The sequence below is a fragment of the Nannobrachium achirus genome (genome assembly GCF_963921795.1).
Source record: "Nannobrachium achirus genome assembly, chromosome: 3".
NCBI lineage: Eukaryota > Metazoa > Chordata > Actinopteri > Myctophiformes > Myctophidae > Nannobrachium > Nannobrachium achirus.
Window position 1 is genome coordinate 42,299,206 of NC_137812.1, and position 20,302 is coordinate 42,319,507.

Sequence of the window (20,302 nt, forward strand, 5' to 3'; positions counted from 1 at the left end):
CGATCATAGTTAAAATGGAGTTTGAAGTTACAATGGATGTGTATGGGGAGCGGCCCTAGGCCCTACATCAAATATCTAAATATTGAATCAAGCCAATTAAAAACTGTTCAGGGTGCTCATAAAAGCCTGATTAGACGATAAAATGAACAAAAGTTTTTTTGAAAGTAAAATATCCTTTTAATCACCCTGAACTGGGGATTATTTCTCAACATTGACCGGCTCACAGTCAATTATCCCGCTTATTACACGGCTACTTAATAAATAAATGAATACATTGACAATCTAACTTATTTATTTATACAAAATGAACCAGGGCAAGGCCTCGATGAGCACTTGCATCTCCCTATTGAATATTGTTTTGGCATCTGACACATTATTATGCCAAATGGACTTCACAACCTGTGCCTTGGACTTTTCTTCTTTTCTTTTGAAATCATTCCTTGTTCTAGATGCACTGATAACATGTATTCATCTATAACAAAGCCGACCCAGACAGCAGGACATTGGTCTACAGCAGTATGTCAGTCACTTAGAATGGAACACATTTTCATAATTGGTCCTTCAGCACATTTCAGTAAGGAAACTCCAACTTTGTCTCTTGAGAGAGGGACCGATTCTTATTCCAAGACATGTTATCACCTTGGTGACCAGTGAAAAGGGAAGTCCCCAGGTGGGGCAGCTATGTTCAGCTCTTATGACTTAATTAATTTCAAAATACTATTGTTGGTCTAAAGCTATCTTTAAATGGTTTAGGGCAAATATATCTCTGATCTTGTACATCATGAACCATCCAGGTCATCAGGGAAAGGTCTGCTTTCTGGACCTAAAACCAAAAAGAAACGAGGGGAAGCAGCACTTAGTTTTTATGCACCACAATCTGGAACAAACTCCTAGAAAACGGCAGGTCTGCTGCTTCTCTTATTTCTTTTAATTGACACAACTAAAGTTTTTCCCTGCCTGATTGAGTTACTTTTCTTTTTCTCTTTTCTTTTCTCTTCTCTGTTGCTGCCTCGAACTATAAATATCAGCCAGCCTCAGCTGAAACCTTCACCAGAAACACATACCTCTTGAGATTGTGTTGTCAATCTCAAGACAAGCCATAACAAAATGTTACCCCTAAAAGGAACACATTCATGATTTACCCAGAGTTTGTATCTCCAAATCTTCAAATAACCCAGTGTTCCCTTGGACTCCAGTTATACAGGTCACTGGCTACTTATTTATTTGGAACATACTGTTCTTCAACATTTTGGAAAAATGAAATGAAATTGAAATGAAATGAAATTGTGTCGTCAGTAGCAAAGAACACAGAGGAGAAACATCTGTCTATTCATTGTGTCTATTTTGCTTGCTATCAAGGTGTAATAAAGCTGTTTGCTTTGGGCTTTCATCCTGTGACGCGGCAGCTGGAGCAAACAATATCACAAAGGCTGGTGACACTCATTGCCACCCCTTACCCCCCTACCCGTGCCTTTTAAAAATGCTTCTCAGAGCACTTTCTTCCTATGAGGCATGCTCTAAGTTGGCAGTACTCAGGAGTCAATTCACTGCATAGCTTGGAGCAGAAGACCCTCAGGCTATGGATGTTTCTCCTCACAGCCATGTTATGCACTCCAGAAACTTCTCTTACTTCTCCTTTTTCTCAGAGATAAAACACTCAGATCCCATTGGAAAGACTGTTGTGGAGACCCTGGCTATCTCAGCTGTTCTACTGGTCTCCGTGACAGCCAACATGGGAGCGGTGGTCCTGGTGGTGCGAGAACGCAGACTCATGTCCAATAAGATGGTACTCACCCTCAACCTGTTTGTGGCCGACCTGCTTTTTGTCAGCATGATCCCACTGATTATTGCAGTGCGTTGGACTGTGTCCTGGAGCCTGGGATACACAGCTTGTCATGTCGTGGTATATGTCATTTGTGTGAGTGGCTGTGTCACTATCTCTACCCTGGCCTCCATTAGCGCGGAAAGGCTCCAAGCTATTCTCCGGCTGCAAACGGTCCCCACCCTCAACACTTGGATGGTGTCTGCTGGCCTCGCTTTCATCTGGACCTTTTCTGCCCTTGCATCCATACCCCTTGGCCTGTTCTTCACTGTAATGGAAGAGGAATTCCCAAAACAGGTACATTATGTATGTATGTACCGTATGTATGTATGTACAGATGGATGGATGGATGGATGGTTTGTTGGATGTTTCCACCGAAATTCCTTTCTCTTATCTGCGTTTCATGACTTTTGAACAGGGAGATTTCCACATTTGTACTCTCAAGTGGCCAGATATGACTGCAGAGATTGTGTGGAATGTATCCTTTACTGCCCTGTGCTTCCTGCTTCCAGGCATCATAATTGTGGTCAGTTACAGCAAGATTCTACAGGTAGGATTACGGTGTTACTTGTACATTTCCGAGTCACTTGCCTTAGTATACATCTTGTGTTTATCATTCATGTAACTCTTAGGTGCACCTGACACATTACGTCTGCATACCCTAGGACAATGGAAATGCATTTTAGTATCATTGTGGGATCAGAAAAGCTGCAGAACATACAGTATGTGTTTATACTATTGAATACTGAGGATGGAAATGGTAGCTGTACTGTATGTACGCAAGGCTTTGCACTATCATCTGTCAATATTACATTGGAAGTCTCAGCACATTGGACTTGCACATTAGAGCATTTGAGATAATGGAAACAATTTACTGTACCAGTGCAAAGTAGTAATCTTTATTTCGGTCCATTAAAGAAAAATTAAAATACATTATTACAATGTAGTCCACTGACAACCAGTGCAAAGACACCACATTATTTTAAGCAACCTTTTATAAATGTTTATTAAGACATAGAGAAAGTCATAAAAGACCTTTGTGTGCGGCTACATTGTGCAAGTCAGTTGTCAAGATATCTCATTGTGTCTTTTGTTCTCATCAAATAATGTGACTACCGTATGTCGACTGCCTCTGTTGTGTGGTGCAATTTTGTTATCACCTAAAGAACACGATAGCATTGAATGCGCTAACATTTAATTGAGTTAATGATTGACACCATCTCTTTTGTCTGATATTGCAGGTTACTAAATGTTCCAGGCGGCGGCTCTGGTCCAGAATCAACCCATCTTCTCAAGGAGAGTCTGGTGTGTACTCTGTCTCCCGCCAGGACATCAAGCTCTTGCGTACACTAATGGTCCTCACGCTCTCTTTCCTAATCATGTGGAGTCCCATTTTCATCATCACCTTCCTCATCCTGGCCAGGAACTTCTTAGGGCAGCTGTATGTCTCCCCAGCCCTGTTCTTCTGGGTGGTGACATTCACCATGACCAACTCAGCCCTCAACCCCATCCTCTACTCTGTTTTCCAGTTCAAGAATGCCTGGCACAGGCTCTGTTGTGGCTCTGTTGTAGCACCAGTGATGTAAGTGACTAAAGTCATGCACAAAAGAAGAAGAAGAAAAAGAGAAGAGACCCAAATTCTCTCCAACATGGCTGCTGTGCATATAGCCTAATAAGCCTATACCATGAAAGACAAGACTGTTCACACTGTCTGCTGGACTGTTCACTCGTGGTCATACATTGTCATAGTATGCACTGACACTGAGGTTCTTGAAAGTGTTGCGTGCATGGTTCCTACATGTTTCATCCATGTGTACTGTGCCTTCAGCCAACCAAGGCCACTGGCAACATACCCACCTCAGAAACGCAACCAGGGGTGTCGCACCAAATTCTGGGCCCTGGGTACTTTAACTATTGAAAAATAGCCGATATACAAGCTTACAGCGCAGCACCGAGTGCCGCACTGCGAGCTTATAGATCTGCTATTTTTGAAAAATCATGACAATGTGTGCAAGTCTTTGAATATTTCAAATCCTTCTAAGGTTTTTTGAAAAACCTATGTTGCTATACCGGTATATGTGAGTGGTGCTCAAACTCTTTCATGTGAAGGACACCCAAAATGATTTGGCCACGGACCCCCATCTCAAAATATTTAGTTCCAGGGACCCCCAGAAGCAAAATTTGAGTTACAAATGTTCACTTAAAAAAATACATATATTCAAAGATTTGCACACATTTTCACGACTTTTCAAAAATAGGCCTAGCAGATCTACAAGCTTGAAGCGCGGCACTCGGTGCCATGCTGTGAGCTTGTATATCTGCTATTTTTAAATAGCTAAAGCAGGGGTCCTCAATAGGCGGACCGCGGTCCATGTCCGGACCCAGGCGCACCTCCGTCCGGACCGCGGCACATTTCTGAGAAATCTCCGCACAGTTGTATCTGACGATCGGACTGACTGTGTGTGATTTGTGTTTGTGTGTGCGTGGGTGTGTATGTGCTCATTCGCTCAAACACATACACAGGCTCACAAGACACACCCCTACGCCAATTTGCAAGCCCACAAAGCGTAGCGGGTGCAACGTGCTGTGGGCTTGTAGATCAAAGGTTTTCCTTCCCTCCGAAGCAGCGCTCTCCATGCTGCTCCCCCCTCCCCTCCCCTCTCCACACACTCATGCCGCTCGCTGCCTGAAAAAGTTGCTAAAACCTCTTGGAAACCATTGCTCCCACTGGATTAATAACTTAGAGATCTTCTACCTTTGGCTGTTCAATTGGAGAGGACAACAGCAACACATTAATATCCACGATGTAAGGCTCCAACTGCTTGCATTAGACGAGAAATGGTCGCGAAACTCGCGATGCGTGATCATGCGTCTTTAACAATGTGATGTGTCGTCGCATATTATTGCCAGCTATCCTAGGCTGTGTTAGGTTAATAACTATGACTCGTTGACCCTGATTTGACTGGCCATTTGACATAGGCAACCAGCACAGTCTGGCTTGTGCAGTACGTGTGTCAACTGAATGTCAAGTAATCCTCTCCCCCTCACGCTAAGTTTCACTTTATTTTCCATTCTGAACGACAAGCCTAATATTGCATTCATGCTCTTTAGTTTCCAATAATTAAACTATAAGCCAGTGTTTTATTGCTACACAATAAATGTAAATAATGTAGCCTACTCTACATGCATAAATAATTATCCATTCATCCATCCATCCATCTTCAACCGCTTATCCAGCATCGGGTAGCAGGGGTAACAGTTCCAACTGAGATTTCCAAAGTTCCAAATAATAATAATAATAATTAAAATAAACAATTCTAATGATTATAAAATAAACATACATACATACAGTACATACTGTATAAATGTATCCGCCTTATTTCGCCTTCGCCTTTTTTTTCGGACCCGGACCTGTTTCAAAAAAATATTTCTGGACCTTCAAGATTTGTATTTGAGGACCCCTGAGCTAAAGTATAAAATAATTCCAGGCCCCTCCACCTTGGGCCCTAGTAACTCAGTCCCACTCCCCCCCCCCTGTGATGCCCCTGGTCTCTATTACTCCCATGGTAGCCAGTTTGGGATGGCTCAGGGTAGAAGACAGGGTTAAACAATAATAATAAAGAAATGGATTGTTTTTTTTTAAGATTGTGAAAGTGGCAATGCCCTCAAACCTGACTAACTACTTCTCCAAAGTGACTGATACCCACAAGCCACAAAAATAGAGGGAGCGACATTGATTTGGTTTTGGTACATTAAACACTTTAATCCTAGCATCCCTATATATTGCTACTGAAGTAAATGTTTTGTACTTTCATTCAAGTAAAATGTTATTATTTGTATATTGTGGTATGTTTTTTAAATCTATTTATTCAGATTGTAAGGCAAAAGCCCAGGGGTGAGCATACAGTAGTGGTCTCTTAAGTCACATACATTCTGAAGAGAAATAAAAATAGAAATAAAATCAGAACAGCCTTCACATGTGGTAATGCAACCAGTAGTATATAAAGGGCACATTTAGGGCAGACCATTCCATAGTGTCAGTGACATTAGATTAGATAACTAATATTCTAGGTTTCATACCTGATTTATACACTATGATTATTGATTCCATCGTTACCCTGGTTAAAACTCTATAACTGGTTTTGTAGAATCAAATCAAACAAATTAAATATAACAGTATGTATTCCCAATTGATTTGGAGGACAAATATTTATGTAATATAGGTTGTACTGAATCTGATCGGGATCGTCACTGTCTGTGACATTACAGAAATGATTCATTTGTTCTAAGAAATGCATGAAATGATCAGCTAGCAGTGTGTGCAGTAGTAGGCTACTAAAATATATTTCCGGACAATGTTATACATTGATGTGTGGCATTTCACTTTAACCCTCATCATGTGCTTTTGAATGACAATTCCAGGATTCTCGCTTAAGTGACTTTGTGGACTAGCAGACCAAGTACATTAAATGCATGCTCCCTGCCCCCATTATGAGTGGAAAAGAAGCCATTGGCATTGTCATGGCATTAAACATGCATGGTACTCATGGTGATAACAAAGAGTGATCACAAGGTCAGTATCCAGGATTCTAACCAGTTTACAGTAGCTACATTTTAATGTTTCTTTTACCCTTTCTATTTATATTTGTCTACTTATTATCAAGGAAATAATATGAGTAAATTACATGAAGTTGGCTTGTGACTTGTAACCACCTTGTCCTAGGCTCTCATGGTAATAAATCAGAGGTAGAAAACATACTGATTACAGAACCCCACAAAATTAGCATCTGGTTTAATATCAAACAATGTGTATTGGACAACAATATGTGGAGAGAGTATGGCACCAAAGGTTAACCCAAAGGTCAATCAAAAAGTAAACTTTCTAGACAGAAATATTAGCTGGGGCACTTTGTTCAACATCATTTTGATTATATCCCTGCACTGCACATCCAGATACACTTAAGTATTGAGCCAGAACCTTTTATGTGACACTCTCTCCTCCACTGAGGCTAATGGAGAAAATGTGTTCTGGGGTGGAGTTTAATCAACCTAACATTCTTTTATGACTAACTTGATTCAACACCATGTCATCATAACCCATGTCTAATCAAGTCTAATCAATATCTCACTCAGGATTAGGCTACTTTTTTCAGCCATGAAAATAAATGTGTTTCCTTCCATTCATGCAAATAACATAATAATTAATTACAGTGTGCTAAAAGGTTGGCAGTGCTTTGTACCATTTGTTGGACATGATGGGCCCTATTTTCGTCCATGCCTTACCCCTTACCCCTAAACTTCTTTGACTTTTTATTTTTACTATTTTGAAAAACATTGTTAAATAGTTCAAATAGCTGATACAAGCTCACAACACATCGCTATTTGAAGTATTTAAAAAAATGTATTTGAAGATCTTTGCGAATGTCATTTAAGGATATAATTTTGCTCTCTCCTCAGTGCTGTCACCCGAGCCCGTTCATTTTGTCCGACAAGCTGGGCACTGCAGTTAATCAATGTTCCAAAATAAGAAAATGAAGAGAACTCTGAACCTAATGGCCAGAACCTTGGTCACACATGTCCCATGTAACATGTCTAATCACAATCTCATTACATTTTAAAGCCGCCGTCCATAACCTTCTTTTGTGAATACATTTGTATTTGAACAAATCTGTCTGGTAGAATGTGTTAATACAATGTAACTAACACAACTGCTTTTTTGGAGGCGGTCTCCCTGCTCTTCTATTGAGATTTAGATTAGATGTAGTTTTACAAAGTTTTACAAAACACAGGATAAGATGTGGGCAAACTGTCTCAGACGAGTGGATTTTTGTCCTGGGGCTTTTAGCGAGGGTTTTGTCAGCATCCCTGTGTTGGCTGATCTAAATGAACGGGTGGGGGTGTAGGGATTGATCAGGTTTTGGAGGTATGGAGGAGCCATACCTTTGGCTGCTTTGAAGGTCAGCATCAGTGTTTTGTATTCAGTGCGGGCCGCAACCGGGAGCCAGTGGAGTGAGCGGAGAAGGGGGGAGACATGTGAGAACTTAGGCTGGTTGAAGACCAGTCGTGCCACAGCATTTTGGATCAGTTGGAGAGGTTTAAGTGAACATGCCGGGAGACCAGTGAGGAGAGAGTTACAATAGTCAAGTTTTGATATGACAGATGTCTGGATGAGGAGCTGGGCTGCCTCCTGGGTGAGGAAAGGTCTGATTTTACGGATGTTATAGAGTGTGAACCTACAGGACCGGGTGACTGATGCAATGTGTGCCTTGAATGATAGCTGGCTGTCCAGGACCACAACAAGGTTTCTAGCAGTTGGAACTGAAGTCACCAATGCATTATCTATGGAAATAGTGAGATCTTGCATAGGGCAAGACTTAGCTGGGAAGAAGAGAAGCTCCGTCTTGTCCGGGTTCAGCTTGAGGTGGTGGGCTGACATCCACTGTTCGATGTCGGCCAGACATGCAGCGATGCGTTCTTCCACTGGGTGGCAGAAGGGGGGAAGGACAAAAACAGGGATTTAGTGTACAGGGAGAAAAGGAGAGAGCCAAGTACGGATCCCTGGGGGACTCCCGTTTGGAGGGTTCGGGGGGATGAAAGCAAACCTTTCCATGAGACCTGGTAGGTCCGGTCCGACAGGTAGGAGAAGTGTTGTGTTGAAACTGTTGATTGCACTACCCTCCTGTGAAGAATTGTTATTTATTTTCATTTGATTGATTTCATTTGCCTTTAGGACCTTATTATCTGTTTTGTCTTTTACTGGATATTTTTCTTGGTTCTCTCAAAAGATTAAAGAATTTGATTTTGTGAATTGGGTGGATTAAGTGTTATTACTGCAGGAACACGTTGACTTTCTTCTAACATTAACTTATTCTTCAATAGTCACTGCAAGCAGTAGCCTAGAGCAGTGGGTTCCCAAACTCGGGTCCCATATTATTTTTGGGTGATTGAGAAGATTATCGTTCTCTCCCTCAGCCATAAACAAACCAACATATATGAGTGTATACAGGGTATTTGCACATTTCTAACCTTACAATTTTTTTTTTTTTTTAAATACCAAATTGTCAAATATTACATACGAGGTAAACATTGTGAAAATAGCCCATCTACAAGCTCACAATGCCTCGCAGTGCAAGGCAGCGTGAGCTTGTAGATCTGTTATTTTTACAATATTTATCTGTGTAACCATCCGAGTCACACTAAATGTGATGCCTACAATTCCAAGTGATTGTCAGGGTGTTGTTAAAATATTTTGGGGGGCCAGTGTAGAATTTTGGGGGGCCAGTGTAGATGGGGGCTAGTATCTATACTGTTGATATTAGTTCAGTGATTCTCAGTCTCAACCTTTTTCATCAGGTTATACTTTGAAATTACATAAGTTAAATTGACATGACTTAGTTAGGCCTCTGGTCTGGATATCAATTTGATATAATCGTTGTCAGCCACAGGCCCCCATTAATTGAGAACATTTTCTTTATCTTTATAAGTAAATTTACACTGTAAATCATACCATTATTTCCACAAGAGAAAAGAACACTGCAAAGGTAGACCTATAGTTTTAAATTAAGAACATTCAATTTATTTATTTACAGATGAACATATTGTAATTATATTGAAGACAACTCGAAACTGGAAATAAACTCAGGAGAATGATTACTGAAGGTATCAAAGTCAAGAAATAATATAATACATGTAGTAGGCTAGGGCTAGGCTACCTGTGCTGTGACCCTTGATGTATTCCAAGGTCAGTAAAACGTAAACATAAATAATCTGTTGTACATTCAAGGGCACTTCATGTCACAAGTCTTAAAATGTTAATATATTATATATATATTAACAACCGAACCACCGAAGTTCACACCTCGACAACTGTTTAACAAAGAAACTAGCCTAATTTGCATATCAATATACCTGTATAGTAGGTGTCGAGCGACGTTCGCGACCCCCCAAACATTGAATCACCACTGCACCACTGTATATATACCAGTAAGACTCCCTAATCGGGAGAAAATATCACAACCTCCACAAATATCACAACCTCCACCTCTCACGTCATACGGGTAGCCATAGTTACACCTGGAATGTTGAATCTCCATATATGGAGATAACCTACGCATCACACAAAGTCTGACCTCACCAGCCCATACTTGGGCATGGACGACTTATATCTCCATATACGGAGATGGCCATATATGGAGATACGATGACATCACAGAGTCCACAGCTGATGATGTGGCGTGATGTCATACAATACACAAACAAGCCCTATATAAAGGGGCAATTCTCACCAGGGAAGAGAGCATTGCCTGGAATGTTGAATCTCCATATATGGAGATAACCTACGCATCACACAAAGTCTGACCTCACCAGCCCATACTTGGGCATGGACGACTTATTGCGACCGTAAGGTCGCAGTTTAGTATGAAAACCTCCACCGGCCGTCCGTCGGTCACACGTGCGGTCGACCGCACGTCACACGTGCGGTCGACGTGTGATGAGGTCACGATGAGTCATCTATGCCCAAATATAGATTTCTAGGTCAGATGGCCCATAGAGTTTGTGATGTCAAACCTAGCAACCCAATATAAACAAACCTGATGTCAGACCTGAAGTATCCTTTTATACCCATATATGGAGATACAGAGATCTCCATATATGGGCATATTAGAAAGCCCATATATGGGCATATACGGATGACATCAGGGATATCCATATATGGGCATAAAAGGGACAAGGGCTTACAGTTAAGAGATCTCCATATATGGGCATATCAGAAAGCCCATATATGTTCATATACTGATGACATCAGGAATATCCATATATGGGCATAAAAGGGACAAGGACTTACAGTTAAGAGATCTCCACATATGGGCATAAAGGGACAAGGACTGTTACAGTAGATATAGAGATGTCCATATATGGGCATAAATGAACAAGGACTGACAAACACTGAGATCTCCATATAACCTATGGGAATATAAGGGACGAGGACTGTCAGCTTGTAGACCTATTTTCTAAATATTGTTGTACATTAAAAACTTGAAATGGGTCGTTCTGCATAGTACTTGGGATTTGTTGATGTAAATGTTCACATAGAGTGTAATAATTGGTAAAACAAACTTTTGGCCTATTTGTGGAGATAAGCGACCAACGGTCGCTTATCTCCCGATTAGGGAGTCTTACTGGTATCTCCATATACGGAGATGGCCATATATGGAGATACGATGACATCACAGAGTCCACAGCTGATGATGTGGCGTGATGTCATACAATAAACAAACAAGCCCTATATACTGATGCGATACGATGACATCACAGAGTCCACAGCTGATGATGTGGCGTGATGTCATTGCGACCGTCAGGGAGCAGTTTACTATGAAAACCTCCACCGGCCGTCCGTCGGTCACACGTGCGGTCGACCGCACGTCACACGTGCGGTCGACGTGTGAGTCTGACATCACTCCGCATCAGTCTGACATCACTCTGACATCACAGAGTCCACAGCTGATGATGTGGCGTGATGTCATACAATACACAAACAAGCCCTATATAAAGGGGCAATTCTCACCAGGGAAGAGAGCATTCCTCGACTCAGACCTTATCGCCAGGATCAACTAAGCTTATAGCTTATCATCACATCCAACCATCTTAAGATACTCAGCTAGTGGGGAATGCTCTCTTCCCTGGTGAGAATTGCCCCTTTATATAGGGCTTGTTTGTGTATTGTATGACATCACGCCACATCATCAGCTGTGGACTCTGTGATGTCATCGTATCTCCATATATGGCCATCTCCGTATATGGAGATATAAGTTGTCCATGCCCAAGTATGGGCTGGTGAGGTCAGACTTGTCTGTCGTACATTTCGGTCAATTCCAGTGGGGATGCCATTGAAAAGTTAATCTAGTTGTACAAAGTAATCAAAGAATGGGTTGACTGGTAGGCTGGTTGACTGCTTTATCTGTGGAGAGTGTATGTCACTGAGAGTCCTTTTTAGCGGTGCAGATAAATGCATTTTTGCACTAAAATACTTCACAAGTGGAAAGAAACCTAAAACTTTTCACAAGTACTCCTTAGGGGTTGTTCCTATGATAAAACACGTTAGACACTGAAAAATCAAAATGGCTGCCATGTTTCCAAGATGGCTGCCTCTGAATAGCACGCCAGCCAGTTAATGTCTGATTTTCATAATATTAGAGTTGTTTTGTAGGTTTTAAAACATCCTGAGTTCATTTATTACACTTTTAAAGCAGCCAGAATAACCTTTCTGACTTTTGGTTGGGGTCTTTCCTCATCCGGGACCCCCCAAACAGACCCCTGAGCCTATCTCAGTAATCGCTTTGCTCCTGCTCCAAAGCAATGTTAGATTAGATCATAACTGAAGCATTAAAGTTGTTAACTGGGCTCTGAAAGCGAAAATGAGTAGTAGCAAATACCCAGGGGTCTTCCACAGGGGGTCCGGGACCCCTAGGGGATCCTCAGAGTTACTACAGGGGGCCTGCCGAATCTTGATGGGGACGTTTTTTTTTTCTCTTTCTCTCTCTTTTTTTTTTTTTTTACATTTGAAACTGTTTTTATTAGTATTCTCAGTATTATTTATAACATGAGTGTGTTAGACAGACAGGTTCACAGGTGTTACTGCAGGGATTGCAAGAATTAAGGTATTGCAACTTCTCACTTTGGGCGCGCAGTCTAACATGTCCATTTATTGTACTGCACTCACACTGACAACACAATACACACACCTCTTTGTTATCGTCACCCCAAAACCCGCACCCTATATCCTCTTAAAGTAAAGGTCAATTGTACCCAAAGAAATTCACTACTATACATGTCCTCCCTAATAGTGTTCACAGTTTCCACTATAGCATTTGCAGGGCGGAGAGTGCAAGGCTGGTTATTGTTTGAGCAGCTGCACTGTCCCTTGTAACCTGCTTGGCAGCCACGTTTGATGAGCTCAAGTACTGCCTTTGCAGCAGGGAGGGCAAGAAACCTGACTGGAACATACCCTCCACTCTCTGAATTCCATCTATTTTTTTTCAATTGATGGAAGCTCAGGGCAATTTGTCAGGTATGACAAAGTAGGCATCATAATACGATACCTTCATCAAGGGACATGATTTTGAAGAAGTGCAAACACATGAAGAGGCTGATACCCCGATTCTTTATCAAGTCCTTGCCTCCGGTACAAAAAAAGGAAATTTATATATTCGAGTGAGTTCAAGTTATTGGTAAATGTCTAGGGTTCCTTTGCGTACATAGTTTTTCAGGTGCTGACTGGGGAAGAACATTTGTTGGAATCACCAAAAATACATGGGTCAATGTCTACTTGATGATGATGATGATGACCAAGCCATTAACCGCTTCAAAGACCTTGGCAAGGTCATTGGCCATTCCTCCTGAGCTTATAAATGTTGAGCTTCCATCAACATTGCAGTCGGAACATTTTGCATGCCATGTTTACAGTTCAAAAGGTCCAACAACCCTGGGATTACTCAGATGGGAACTATTTCTGTCAAAGAACTTGGAGGGTGAGATGCTACCTCCAACTCGTGCTGCACTGCTATCACATTACCTCTGTGCCAACTCCGTCACAATGCAGGATAAATCATACCTGACAAATTGCCCTGTGCTTCCACCAATCGAAGAAAATAGATGGAATTCAGAGAGTGGAGGGTATATTCCAGTCAGGTTTCTTGCTCTCCCTGTTCCAAAGGCAGTACATGAGCTCATCAAATGTGTCTGCAAAGCAGGTTGTAAGGGACGGTGCAGCTGCTCAAATAACCTGCCTTTCACTCTATGCTATGGTGGAGACTGTGTCAACACTATTAGGTTGGACATTGAAGATGATGATGATGAAGACAAATATATCCTGCATGTCTGAAATTACTGTATTGTAGTGAATCTCTTTGGGCGTAATTGACCATGGGCTCTATAAGAGGATAAGGTGAGGGTTTTGGGGTGAGTGTATGTGTGTGTGTGTGTGTGTGTGTGTGTGTGTGTGTGTGTGTGTGTGTGTGTGTGTGTGTGTGTGTGTGTGTGTGTGTGTGTGTGGTCAGTGTGAGTGCAGTGCAATAAATGCGCTCAAAGTGAAAAGTTGCAATACCTTCATTATTGCAATCCCTGCAGTAACAGCTGTCAACCATAACTGTTTAACACAAAAACATTATAAATAATACTGAGAATACTAATAAACCATCAAAGAACAATACATAAAACCAGGATACATAAAAACATTCGAAGTTTCAAATAAAAAAATAAAAGAATAAAAAAAGATCTCATCGAGATTTGGCAGGCCCCCTGTAGTAGCTCTGAGGACCCCACCAGGGGTCCCGGACCCCCCGTGGAAGACCTCTGTTATTTGCTACTATTCATTTTTGATTTCAGAGCATATTTCAGATCTAATTTAACATTGTTCTGGAGCAGGAGCAGAGCGATTACTGAAATAGGCTCAGGGGTCTGTCTGGGGGGTCCCAGGTGAGGAAAGACCCCAACCAAAAGTCAGAAAGGTTATTCTGGCTGCTCTAAAAGTGTAATAAATGAACTCAGGATGTTTTAAAACCTGCAAAACAACTCTGATATTATGAAAATTCGATTAACTGGCTGGCGTACTGTAAAACATTTCCGAAAAGGCGGCCATCTTTAAAACTGGTGGCCATTTTGAAAATTAAGTGTCTAATGTGATTTTTCTAAAGAATGACCCAAGAGGTACACTCTGTCAAATTTTGGTGCTTCTTTCCAGAACTGAAGTATTGTTCTCCTTAACTGCCTCGCTATTTATAGCGATTGAAATCATGATGAGGTCACGATGAGTCATCTATGCCCAAATATAGATTTCTAGGTCAGATGGCCCATGGAGTTTGTGATGTCAAACCTAGCAACCCAATATAAACAAACCTGATGTCAGACCTGAAGTATCCTTTTATACCCATATATGGAGATACAGAGATCTCCATATATGGGCATATTAGAAAGCCCATATATGGGCATAGACGGATGACATCAGGGATATCCATATATGGGCATAAAAGGGACAAGGGCTTACAGTTAAGAGATCTCCATATATGGGCATAAAGGGACAAGGACTGTTACAGTAGATATAGAGATGTCCATATATGGGCATAAATGAACAAGGACTGACAAACACTGAGATCTCCATATAACCTATGGGAATATAAGGGATGAGGACAATGCGTAGCATTGTGAGCTTGTAGACCTATTTTCTAAATATTGTTGTACATTAAAAACTTGAAATGGGTCGTTCTGCATAGTACTTGGGATTTGTTGATGTAAATGTTCACATAGAGTGTAATAATTGGTAAAACAAACTTTTGGCCTATTTGTGGAGATAAGCGACCAACGGTCGCTTATCTCCCGATTAGGGAGTCTTACTGGTACAATAAACAAACAAGCCCTATATACTGATGCGGAGATATGAGCAGGGCAAAGGTGTGACGTGTGACCGACCGACCGACCGACCGACCGACGGACGGCCGGTGGAGGTTTTCATAGTAAACTGCTCCCTGACGGTCGCAATAACTAGAAAAGAAAATTTCTAAGAAATTTTAAGTGTGCCTGCAGCTCGCTAAGTCTGTGCAACCTTGTGTAGCGGTTGGTGTTAGCATTAGCGTTACATTTTTTAACATTAGCATTTTTTGCATAAGCTTTAACATTATGGTTCTTCATATGACACCACCCACATGTCTGTACGACAAACGGTTCACGAGATAAACGGTCACTTCCTGTTTGGAGAGGGGCAGTTCCTGTTTGGCGAAATAGGCCACAATTAAGGTTAAGGACTCTTAATCAAGTCATATGGCTCCACCCACGCGTCTGTACGACAAACGGTTCACAAGATAAAGGGTCACTTCCTGTTTGGTGAGGGGCACTTCCTGTTTGGCGAAATAGGCCCCAATTAAGGTTAAGGACTCTTAATCAAGTCATTTCACACCACCCACGCGTCTGCACGACAAACGGTTCACGCGATAAAGGGTCACTTCCTGTTTGGTGAGGGGCACTTCCTGTTTGGCGAAATAGGCCCCAATTAAGGTTAAGGACTCTTAATCTTGTCATTTGACGCAACCCGCGCGTCTGTACGACAAACGGTTCACAAGATCAAGGGTCACTTCCTGTTTGGTGAGGGGCACTTCCTGTTTGGCGAAATAGGCCCCAATTAAGGTTAAGGACTCTTAATCTTGTCATTTGACGCAACCCGCGCGTCTGTACGACAAACGGTTCACGAGATCAAGGGTCACTTCCTGTTTGGTGAGGGGCACTTCCTGTTTGGCGAAATAGGCCCCAATTAAGGTTAAGGACTCTTAATCTTGTCATTTGACGCAACCCGCGCGTCCGTACGACAAACGGTTCACGAGATCAAGGGTCACTTCCTGTTTGGTGAGGGGCACTTCCTGTTTGGCGAAATAGGCCCCAATTAAGGTTAAGGACTCTTAATCTTGTCATTTGACGCAACCCGCGCGTCCGTACGACAAACGGTTCACAAGATCAAGGGTCACTTCCTGTTTGGTGAGGGGCACTTCCTGTTTGGCGAAATAGGCCCCAATTAAGGTTAAGGACTCTTAATCAAGTCATTTGATGCCATCCACGCGTCTGTACGACAAACGGTTCACGAGGTAAAGGGTCACTTCCTGTTTGGTGAGGGGCACTTCCTGTTTGGCGAAATAGGCCCCAATTAAGGTCAAGGACTCTTAATCAAGTCATATGAAACCATCCACGCATCTGTACGACAAACGGTTCATGAGATGTAGAGGCACTTCCTGTTTGGCGAAGGGCACTTCCTGTTACAGAGGGGGCGGGGCTTAATCAATTACAGCTCATCCCTATTGGCCGGAAAAAGACCAAAGTTGTGTGTGCATTTTAAAGTTTAAATCACAAGTATGGCAGAGTTATGTGGCGCCAAAGTTTCTTGGTTTTTTTCGGAGTCCCCCATTCAAAATCAATGGGGTTTTTGGGCGTCGTTTTTTGCGAATTACGTCGCCATGGTAACGCGGATCGGAAAGAAAAGTAATAGCAACCTATTCCCGGCCGAGCCGCACGTTTTGATGTATATATTGCGTGGGTGGCGTAAATTGTGTGGCAGTTATTACGTGCAGAAATTCGTGGCGAAATAATTAATGACTTAATGACTTAAGTATGGCGGATTACAATAAGTGTTTTGCCATTGCGTTGCATGGCAGGCACACTTAAATATAAACGGTGCCTCCCTTGGGGGTTGTAGCTGTCGTTTACCTGTACCTGGATTGGAGCAGCAACTTTCCTCCGAGGTCGAAAGTCTGGTGATGCGAGGTTATGCATCCACAATAAAACTAGAGCTTGTACAATGTACAAAGCAGCTTCAAACGGACGTCAGCAAGTTACAGTTCGGAGTTACAGCTCTGGTCTCCTCGGTCTTCTCGGTGGGGGAGTGGGGGCCCTGGGGGGGATCCCATTCCTGGCTACGCTACTGCTCCCAGTCCCAACTGCCTGTTTGCTGGGGCTCCTTCCGAATACAAAAAGTAAACCAGAATCAGCCACAAAACTTTGCCAAGGAGAGAGTTGCAGCGGGGGGGCTCCATCGGTTCTCTGAATGGGTTGTGGATCATCAGGGCGAGGTCTCGGTCTCCCAAATGCCTGTCTGTTGGGGCTCCTTCCGAATACAAAAAGTAAACCAGAATCAGCCACAAAGCTTTCCCATGGAGAGAGTTGCAGCGGCGGGGCTCCATCGGTTCTCTGGATGGGTGGTTGTGGATCACGACGTGATTTGCGTTGTTTGCTAGAAGAAGTTGAACAACACTGACCCATGGTGGCAGTAAGTAGTAAGTCGTTTTCTGTTGAGATGATGGACTCTTATCTGGGTTGAGAAACAAGGTTGGATGATGTGGATCCAGTTGTTGGTTGGGTTCAGGCAATATCTTTGGTTCAGGTGTGATGCTAGTTAAATCGTACCTTCCAGCAGGCAGATGAAGCATTTATTTCGAACTGCGGCGCCTACGTCACACGACGTTGGGCCAATCAGAATCTGGGAACCAAATATGGACATGCAGCGGATACCCGCCGCGTGAGTTTATCAACAAACCGTGTCCTCCTTGCCTCCATTTACCCATACTTGAACAAACAGGTGTAACCAACCGTAACCATGGTGATCATTCTGATCAACAAACCACCTGAATGCAACTGACATCATTTCTAAAAGTCGCGCTGCGTCTGTGGTAACCATGGTGATCAACAAACCTGGACGTAGACTTCAGCAGTTATATGGGTGACCCGGAAGTGGTAGTGGTTGACCCAGATTCCAAAGAAGTCCTATGTCTAACATTTTTTTATGCAACTGAAGACTTTATTGCGACCGTCAGGGAGCAGTTTACTATGAAAACCTCCACCGGCCGTCCGTCGGTCGGTCACACGTCACACGTCACACCTTTGCCCTGCTCATATCTCCGCATCAGTATATAGGGCTTGTTTGTTTATTGTATGACATCACGCCACATCATCAGCTGTGGACTCTGTGATGTCATCGTATCGCATCAGTATATAGGGCTTGTTTGTTTATTGTATGACATCACGCCACATCATCAGCTGTGGACTCTGTGATGTCATCGTATCTCCATATATGGCCATCTCCGTATATGGAGATATAAGTCGTCCATGCCCAAGTATGGGCTGGTGAGGTCAGACTTTGTGTGATGCGTAGGTTATCTCCATATATGGAGATTCAACATTCCAGGCAATGCTCTCTTCCCTGGTGAGAATTGCCCCTTTATATAGGGCTTGTTTGTGTATTGTATGACATCACGCCATATCATCAGCTGTGGACTCTGTGATGTCATCGTATCTCCATATATGGCCATCTCCGTATATGGAGATATAAGTCGTCCATGCCCAAGTATGGGCTGGTGAGGTCAGACTTTGTGTGATGCGTAGGTTATCTCCATATATGGAGATTCAACATTCCAGGTGTAACTATGGCTACCCGTATGACGTGAGAGGTGGAGGTTGTGATATTTGTGGAGATAAGCGACCAACGGTCGCTTATCTCCCGATTAGGGAGTCTTACTGGTTATTGCGACCGTCAGGGAGCAGTTTACTATGAAAACCTCCACCGGCCGTCCGTCCGTCGGTCGGTCACACGTCACACGTCACACCTTTGCCCTGCTCATATCTCCGCATCAGTATACTGTATAGGGCTTGTTTGTTTATTGTATGACATCACGCCACATCATCAGCTGTGGACTCTGTGAATCCTCGTCCCTTATATTCCCATAGGTTATATGGAGATCTCAGTGTTTGTCAGTCCTTGTTCATTTATGCCCATATATGGACATCTCTATATCTACTGTAACAGTCCTTGTCCCTTTATGCCCATATATGGAGATCTCTTAACTGTAAGTCCTTGTCCCTTTTATGCCCATATATGGATATTCCTGATGTCATCAGTATATGAACATATATGGGCTTTCTGATATGCCCATATATGGAGATCTCTTAACTGTAAGCCCTTGTCCCTTTTATGCCCATATATGGATATCCCTGATGTCATCCGTATATGCCCATATATGGGCTTTCTAATATGCCCATATATGGAGATCTCTGTATCTCCATATATGGGTATAAAAGGATACTTCAGGTCTGACATCAGGTTTGTTTATATTGGGTTGCTAGGTTTGACATCACAAACTCTATGGGCCATCTGACCTAGAAATCTATATTTGGGCATAGATGACTCATCGTGACCTCCTCACACGTCGACCGCACGTGTGACGTGCGGTCGACCGCACGTGTGACCGACGGACGGCCGGTGGAGGTTTTCATACTAAACTGCGACCTTACGGTCGCAACCAGTAAGACTCCCTAATCGGGAGATAAGCGACCGTTGGTCGCTTATCTCCACAAATAGGCCAAAAGTTTGTTTTACCAATTATTACACTCTATGTGAACATTTACATCAACAAATCCCAAGTACTATGCAGAACGACCCATTTCAAGTTTTTAATGTACAACAATATTTAGAAAATAGGTCTACAAGCTGACAGTCCTCGTCCCTTATATTCCCATAGGTTATATGGAGATCTCAGTGTTTGTCAGTCCTTGTTCATTTATGCCCATATATGGACATCTCTATATCTACTGTAACAGTCCTTGTCCCTTTATGCCCATATATGGAGATCTCTTAACTGTAAGTCCTTGTCCCTTTTATGCCCATATATGGATATTCCTGATGTCATCAGTATATGAACATATATGGGCTTTCTGATATGCCCATATATGGAGATCTCTTAACTGTAAGCCCTTGTCCCTTTTATGCCCATATATGGATATCCCTGATGTCATCCGTATATGCCCATATATGGGCTTTCTAATATGCCCATATATGGAGATCTCTGTATCTCCATATATGGGTATAAAAGGATACTTCAGGTCTGACATCAGGTTTGTTTATATTGGGTTGCTAGGTTTGACATCACAAACTCTATGGGCCATCTGACCTAG

At 42.5% G+C, this 20,302-nt stretch overlaps 1 protein-coding gene across 1 annotated transcript; it reads left to right on the top strand.

Moving 5' to 3' along the window:
• Positions 1-1,579: 1,579 nt before the first annotated feature.
• LOC308282262 (free fatty acid receptor 4-like) lies at positions 1,580-3,408 on the top strand (the record flags this gene model as incomplete). The annotated part of the gene is made up of 3 exons (XM_080722608.1): positions 1,580-2,119; positions 2,241-2,372; positions 3,064-3,408. The coding sequence occupies 3 exons, from the start codon at positions 1,580-1,582 to the stop codon at positions 3,406-3,408; spliced, it is 1,017 nt and encodes a 338-aa protein (XP_080578734.1).
• Between the last annotated feature and the right edge of the window lie 16,894 nt (positions 3,409-20,302).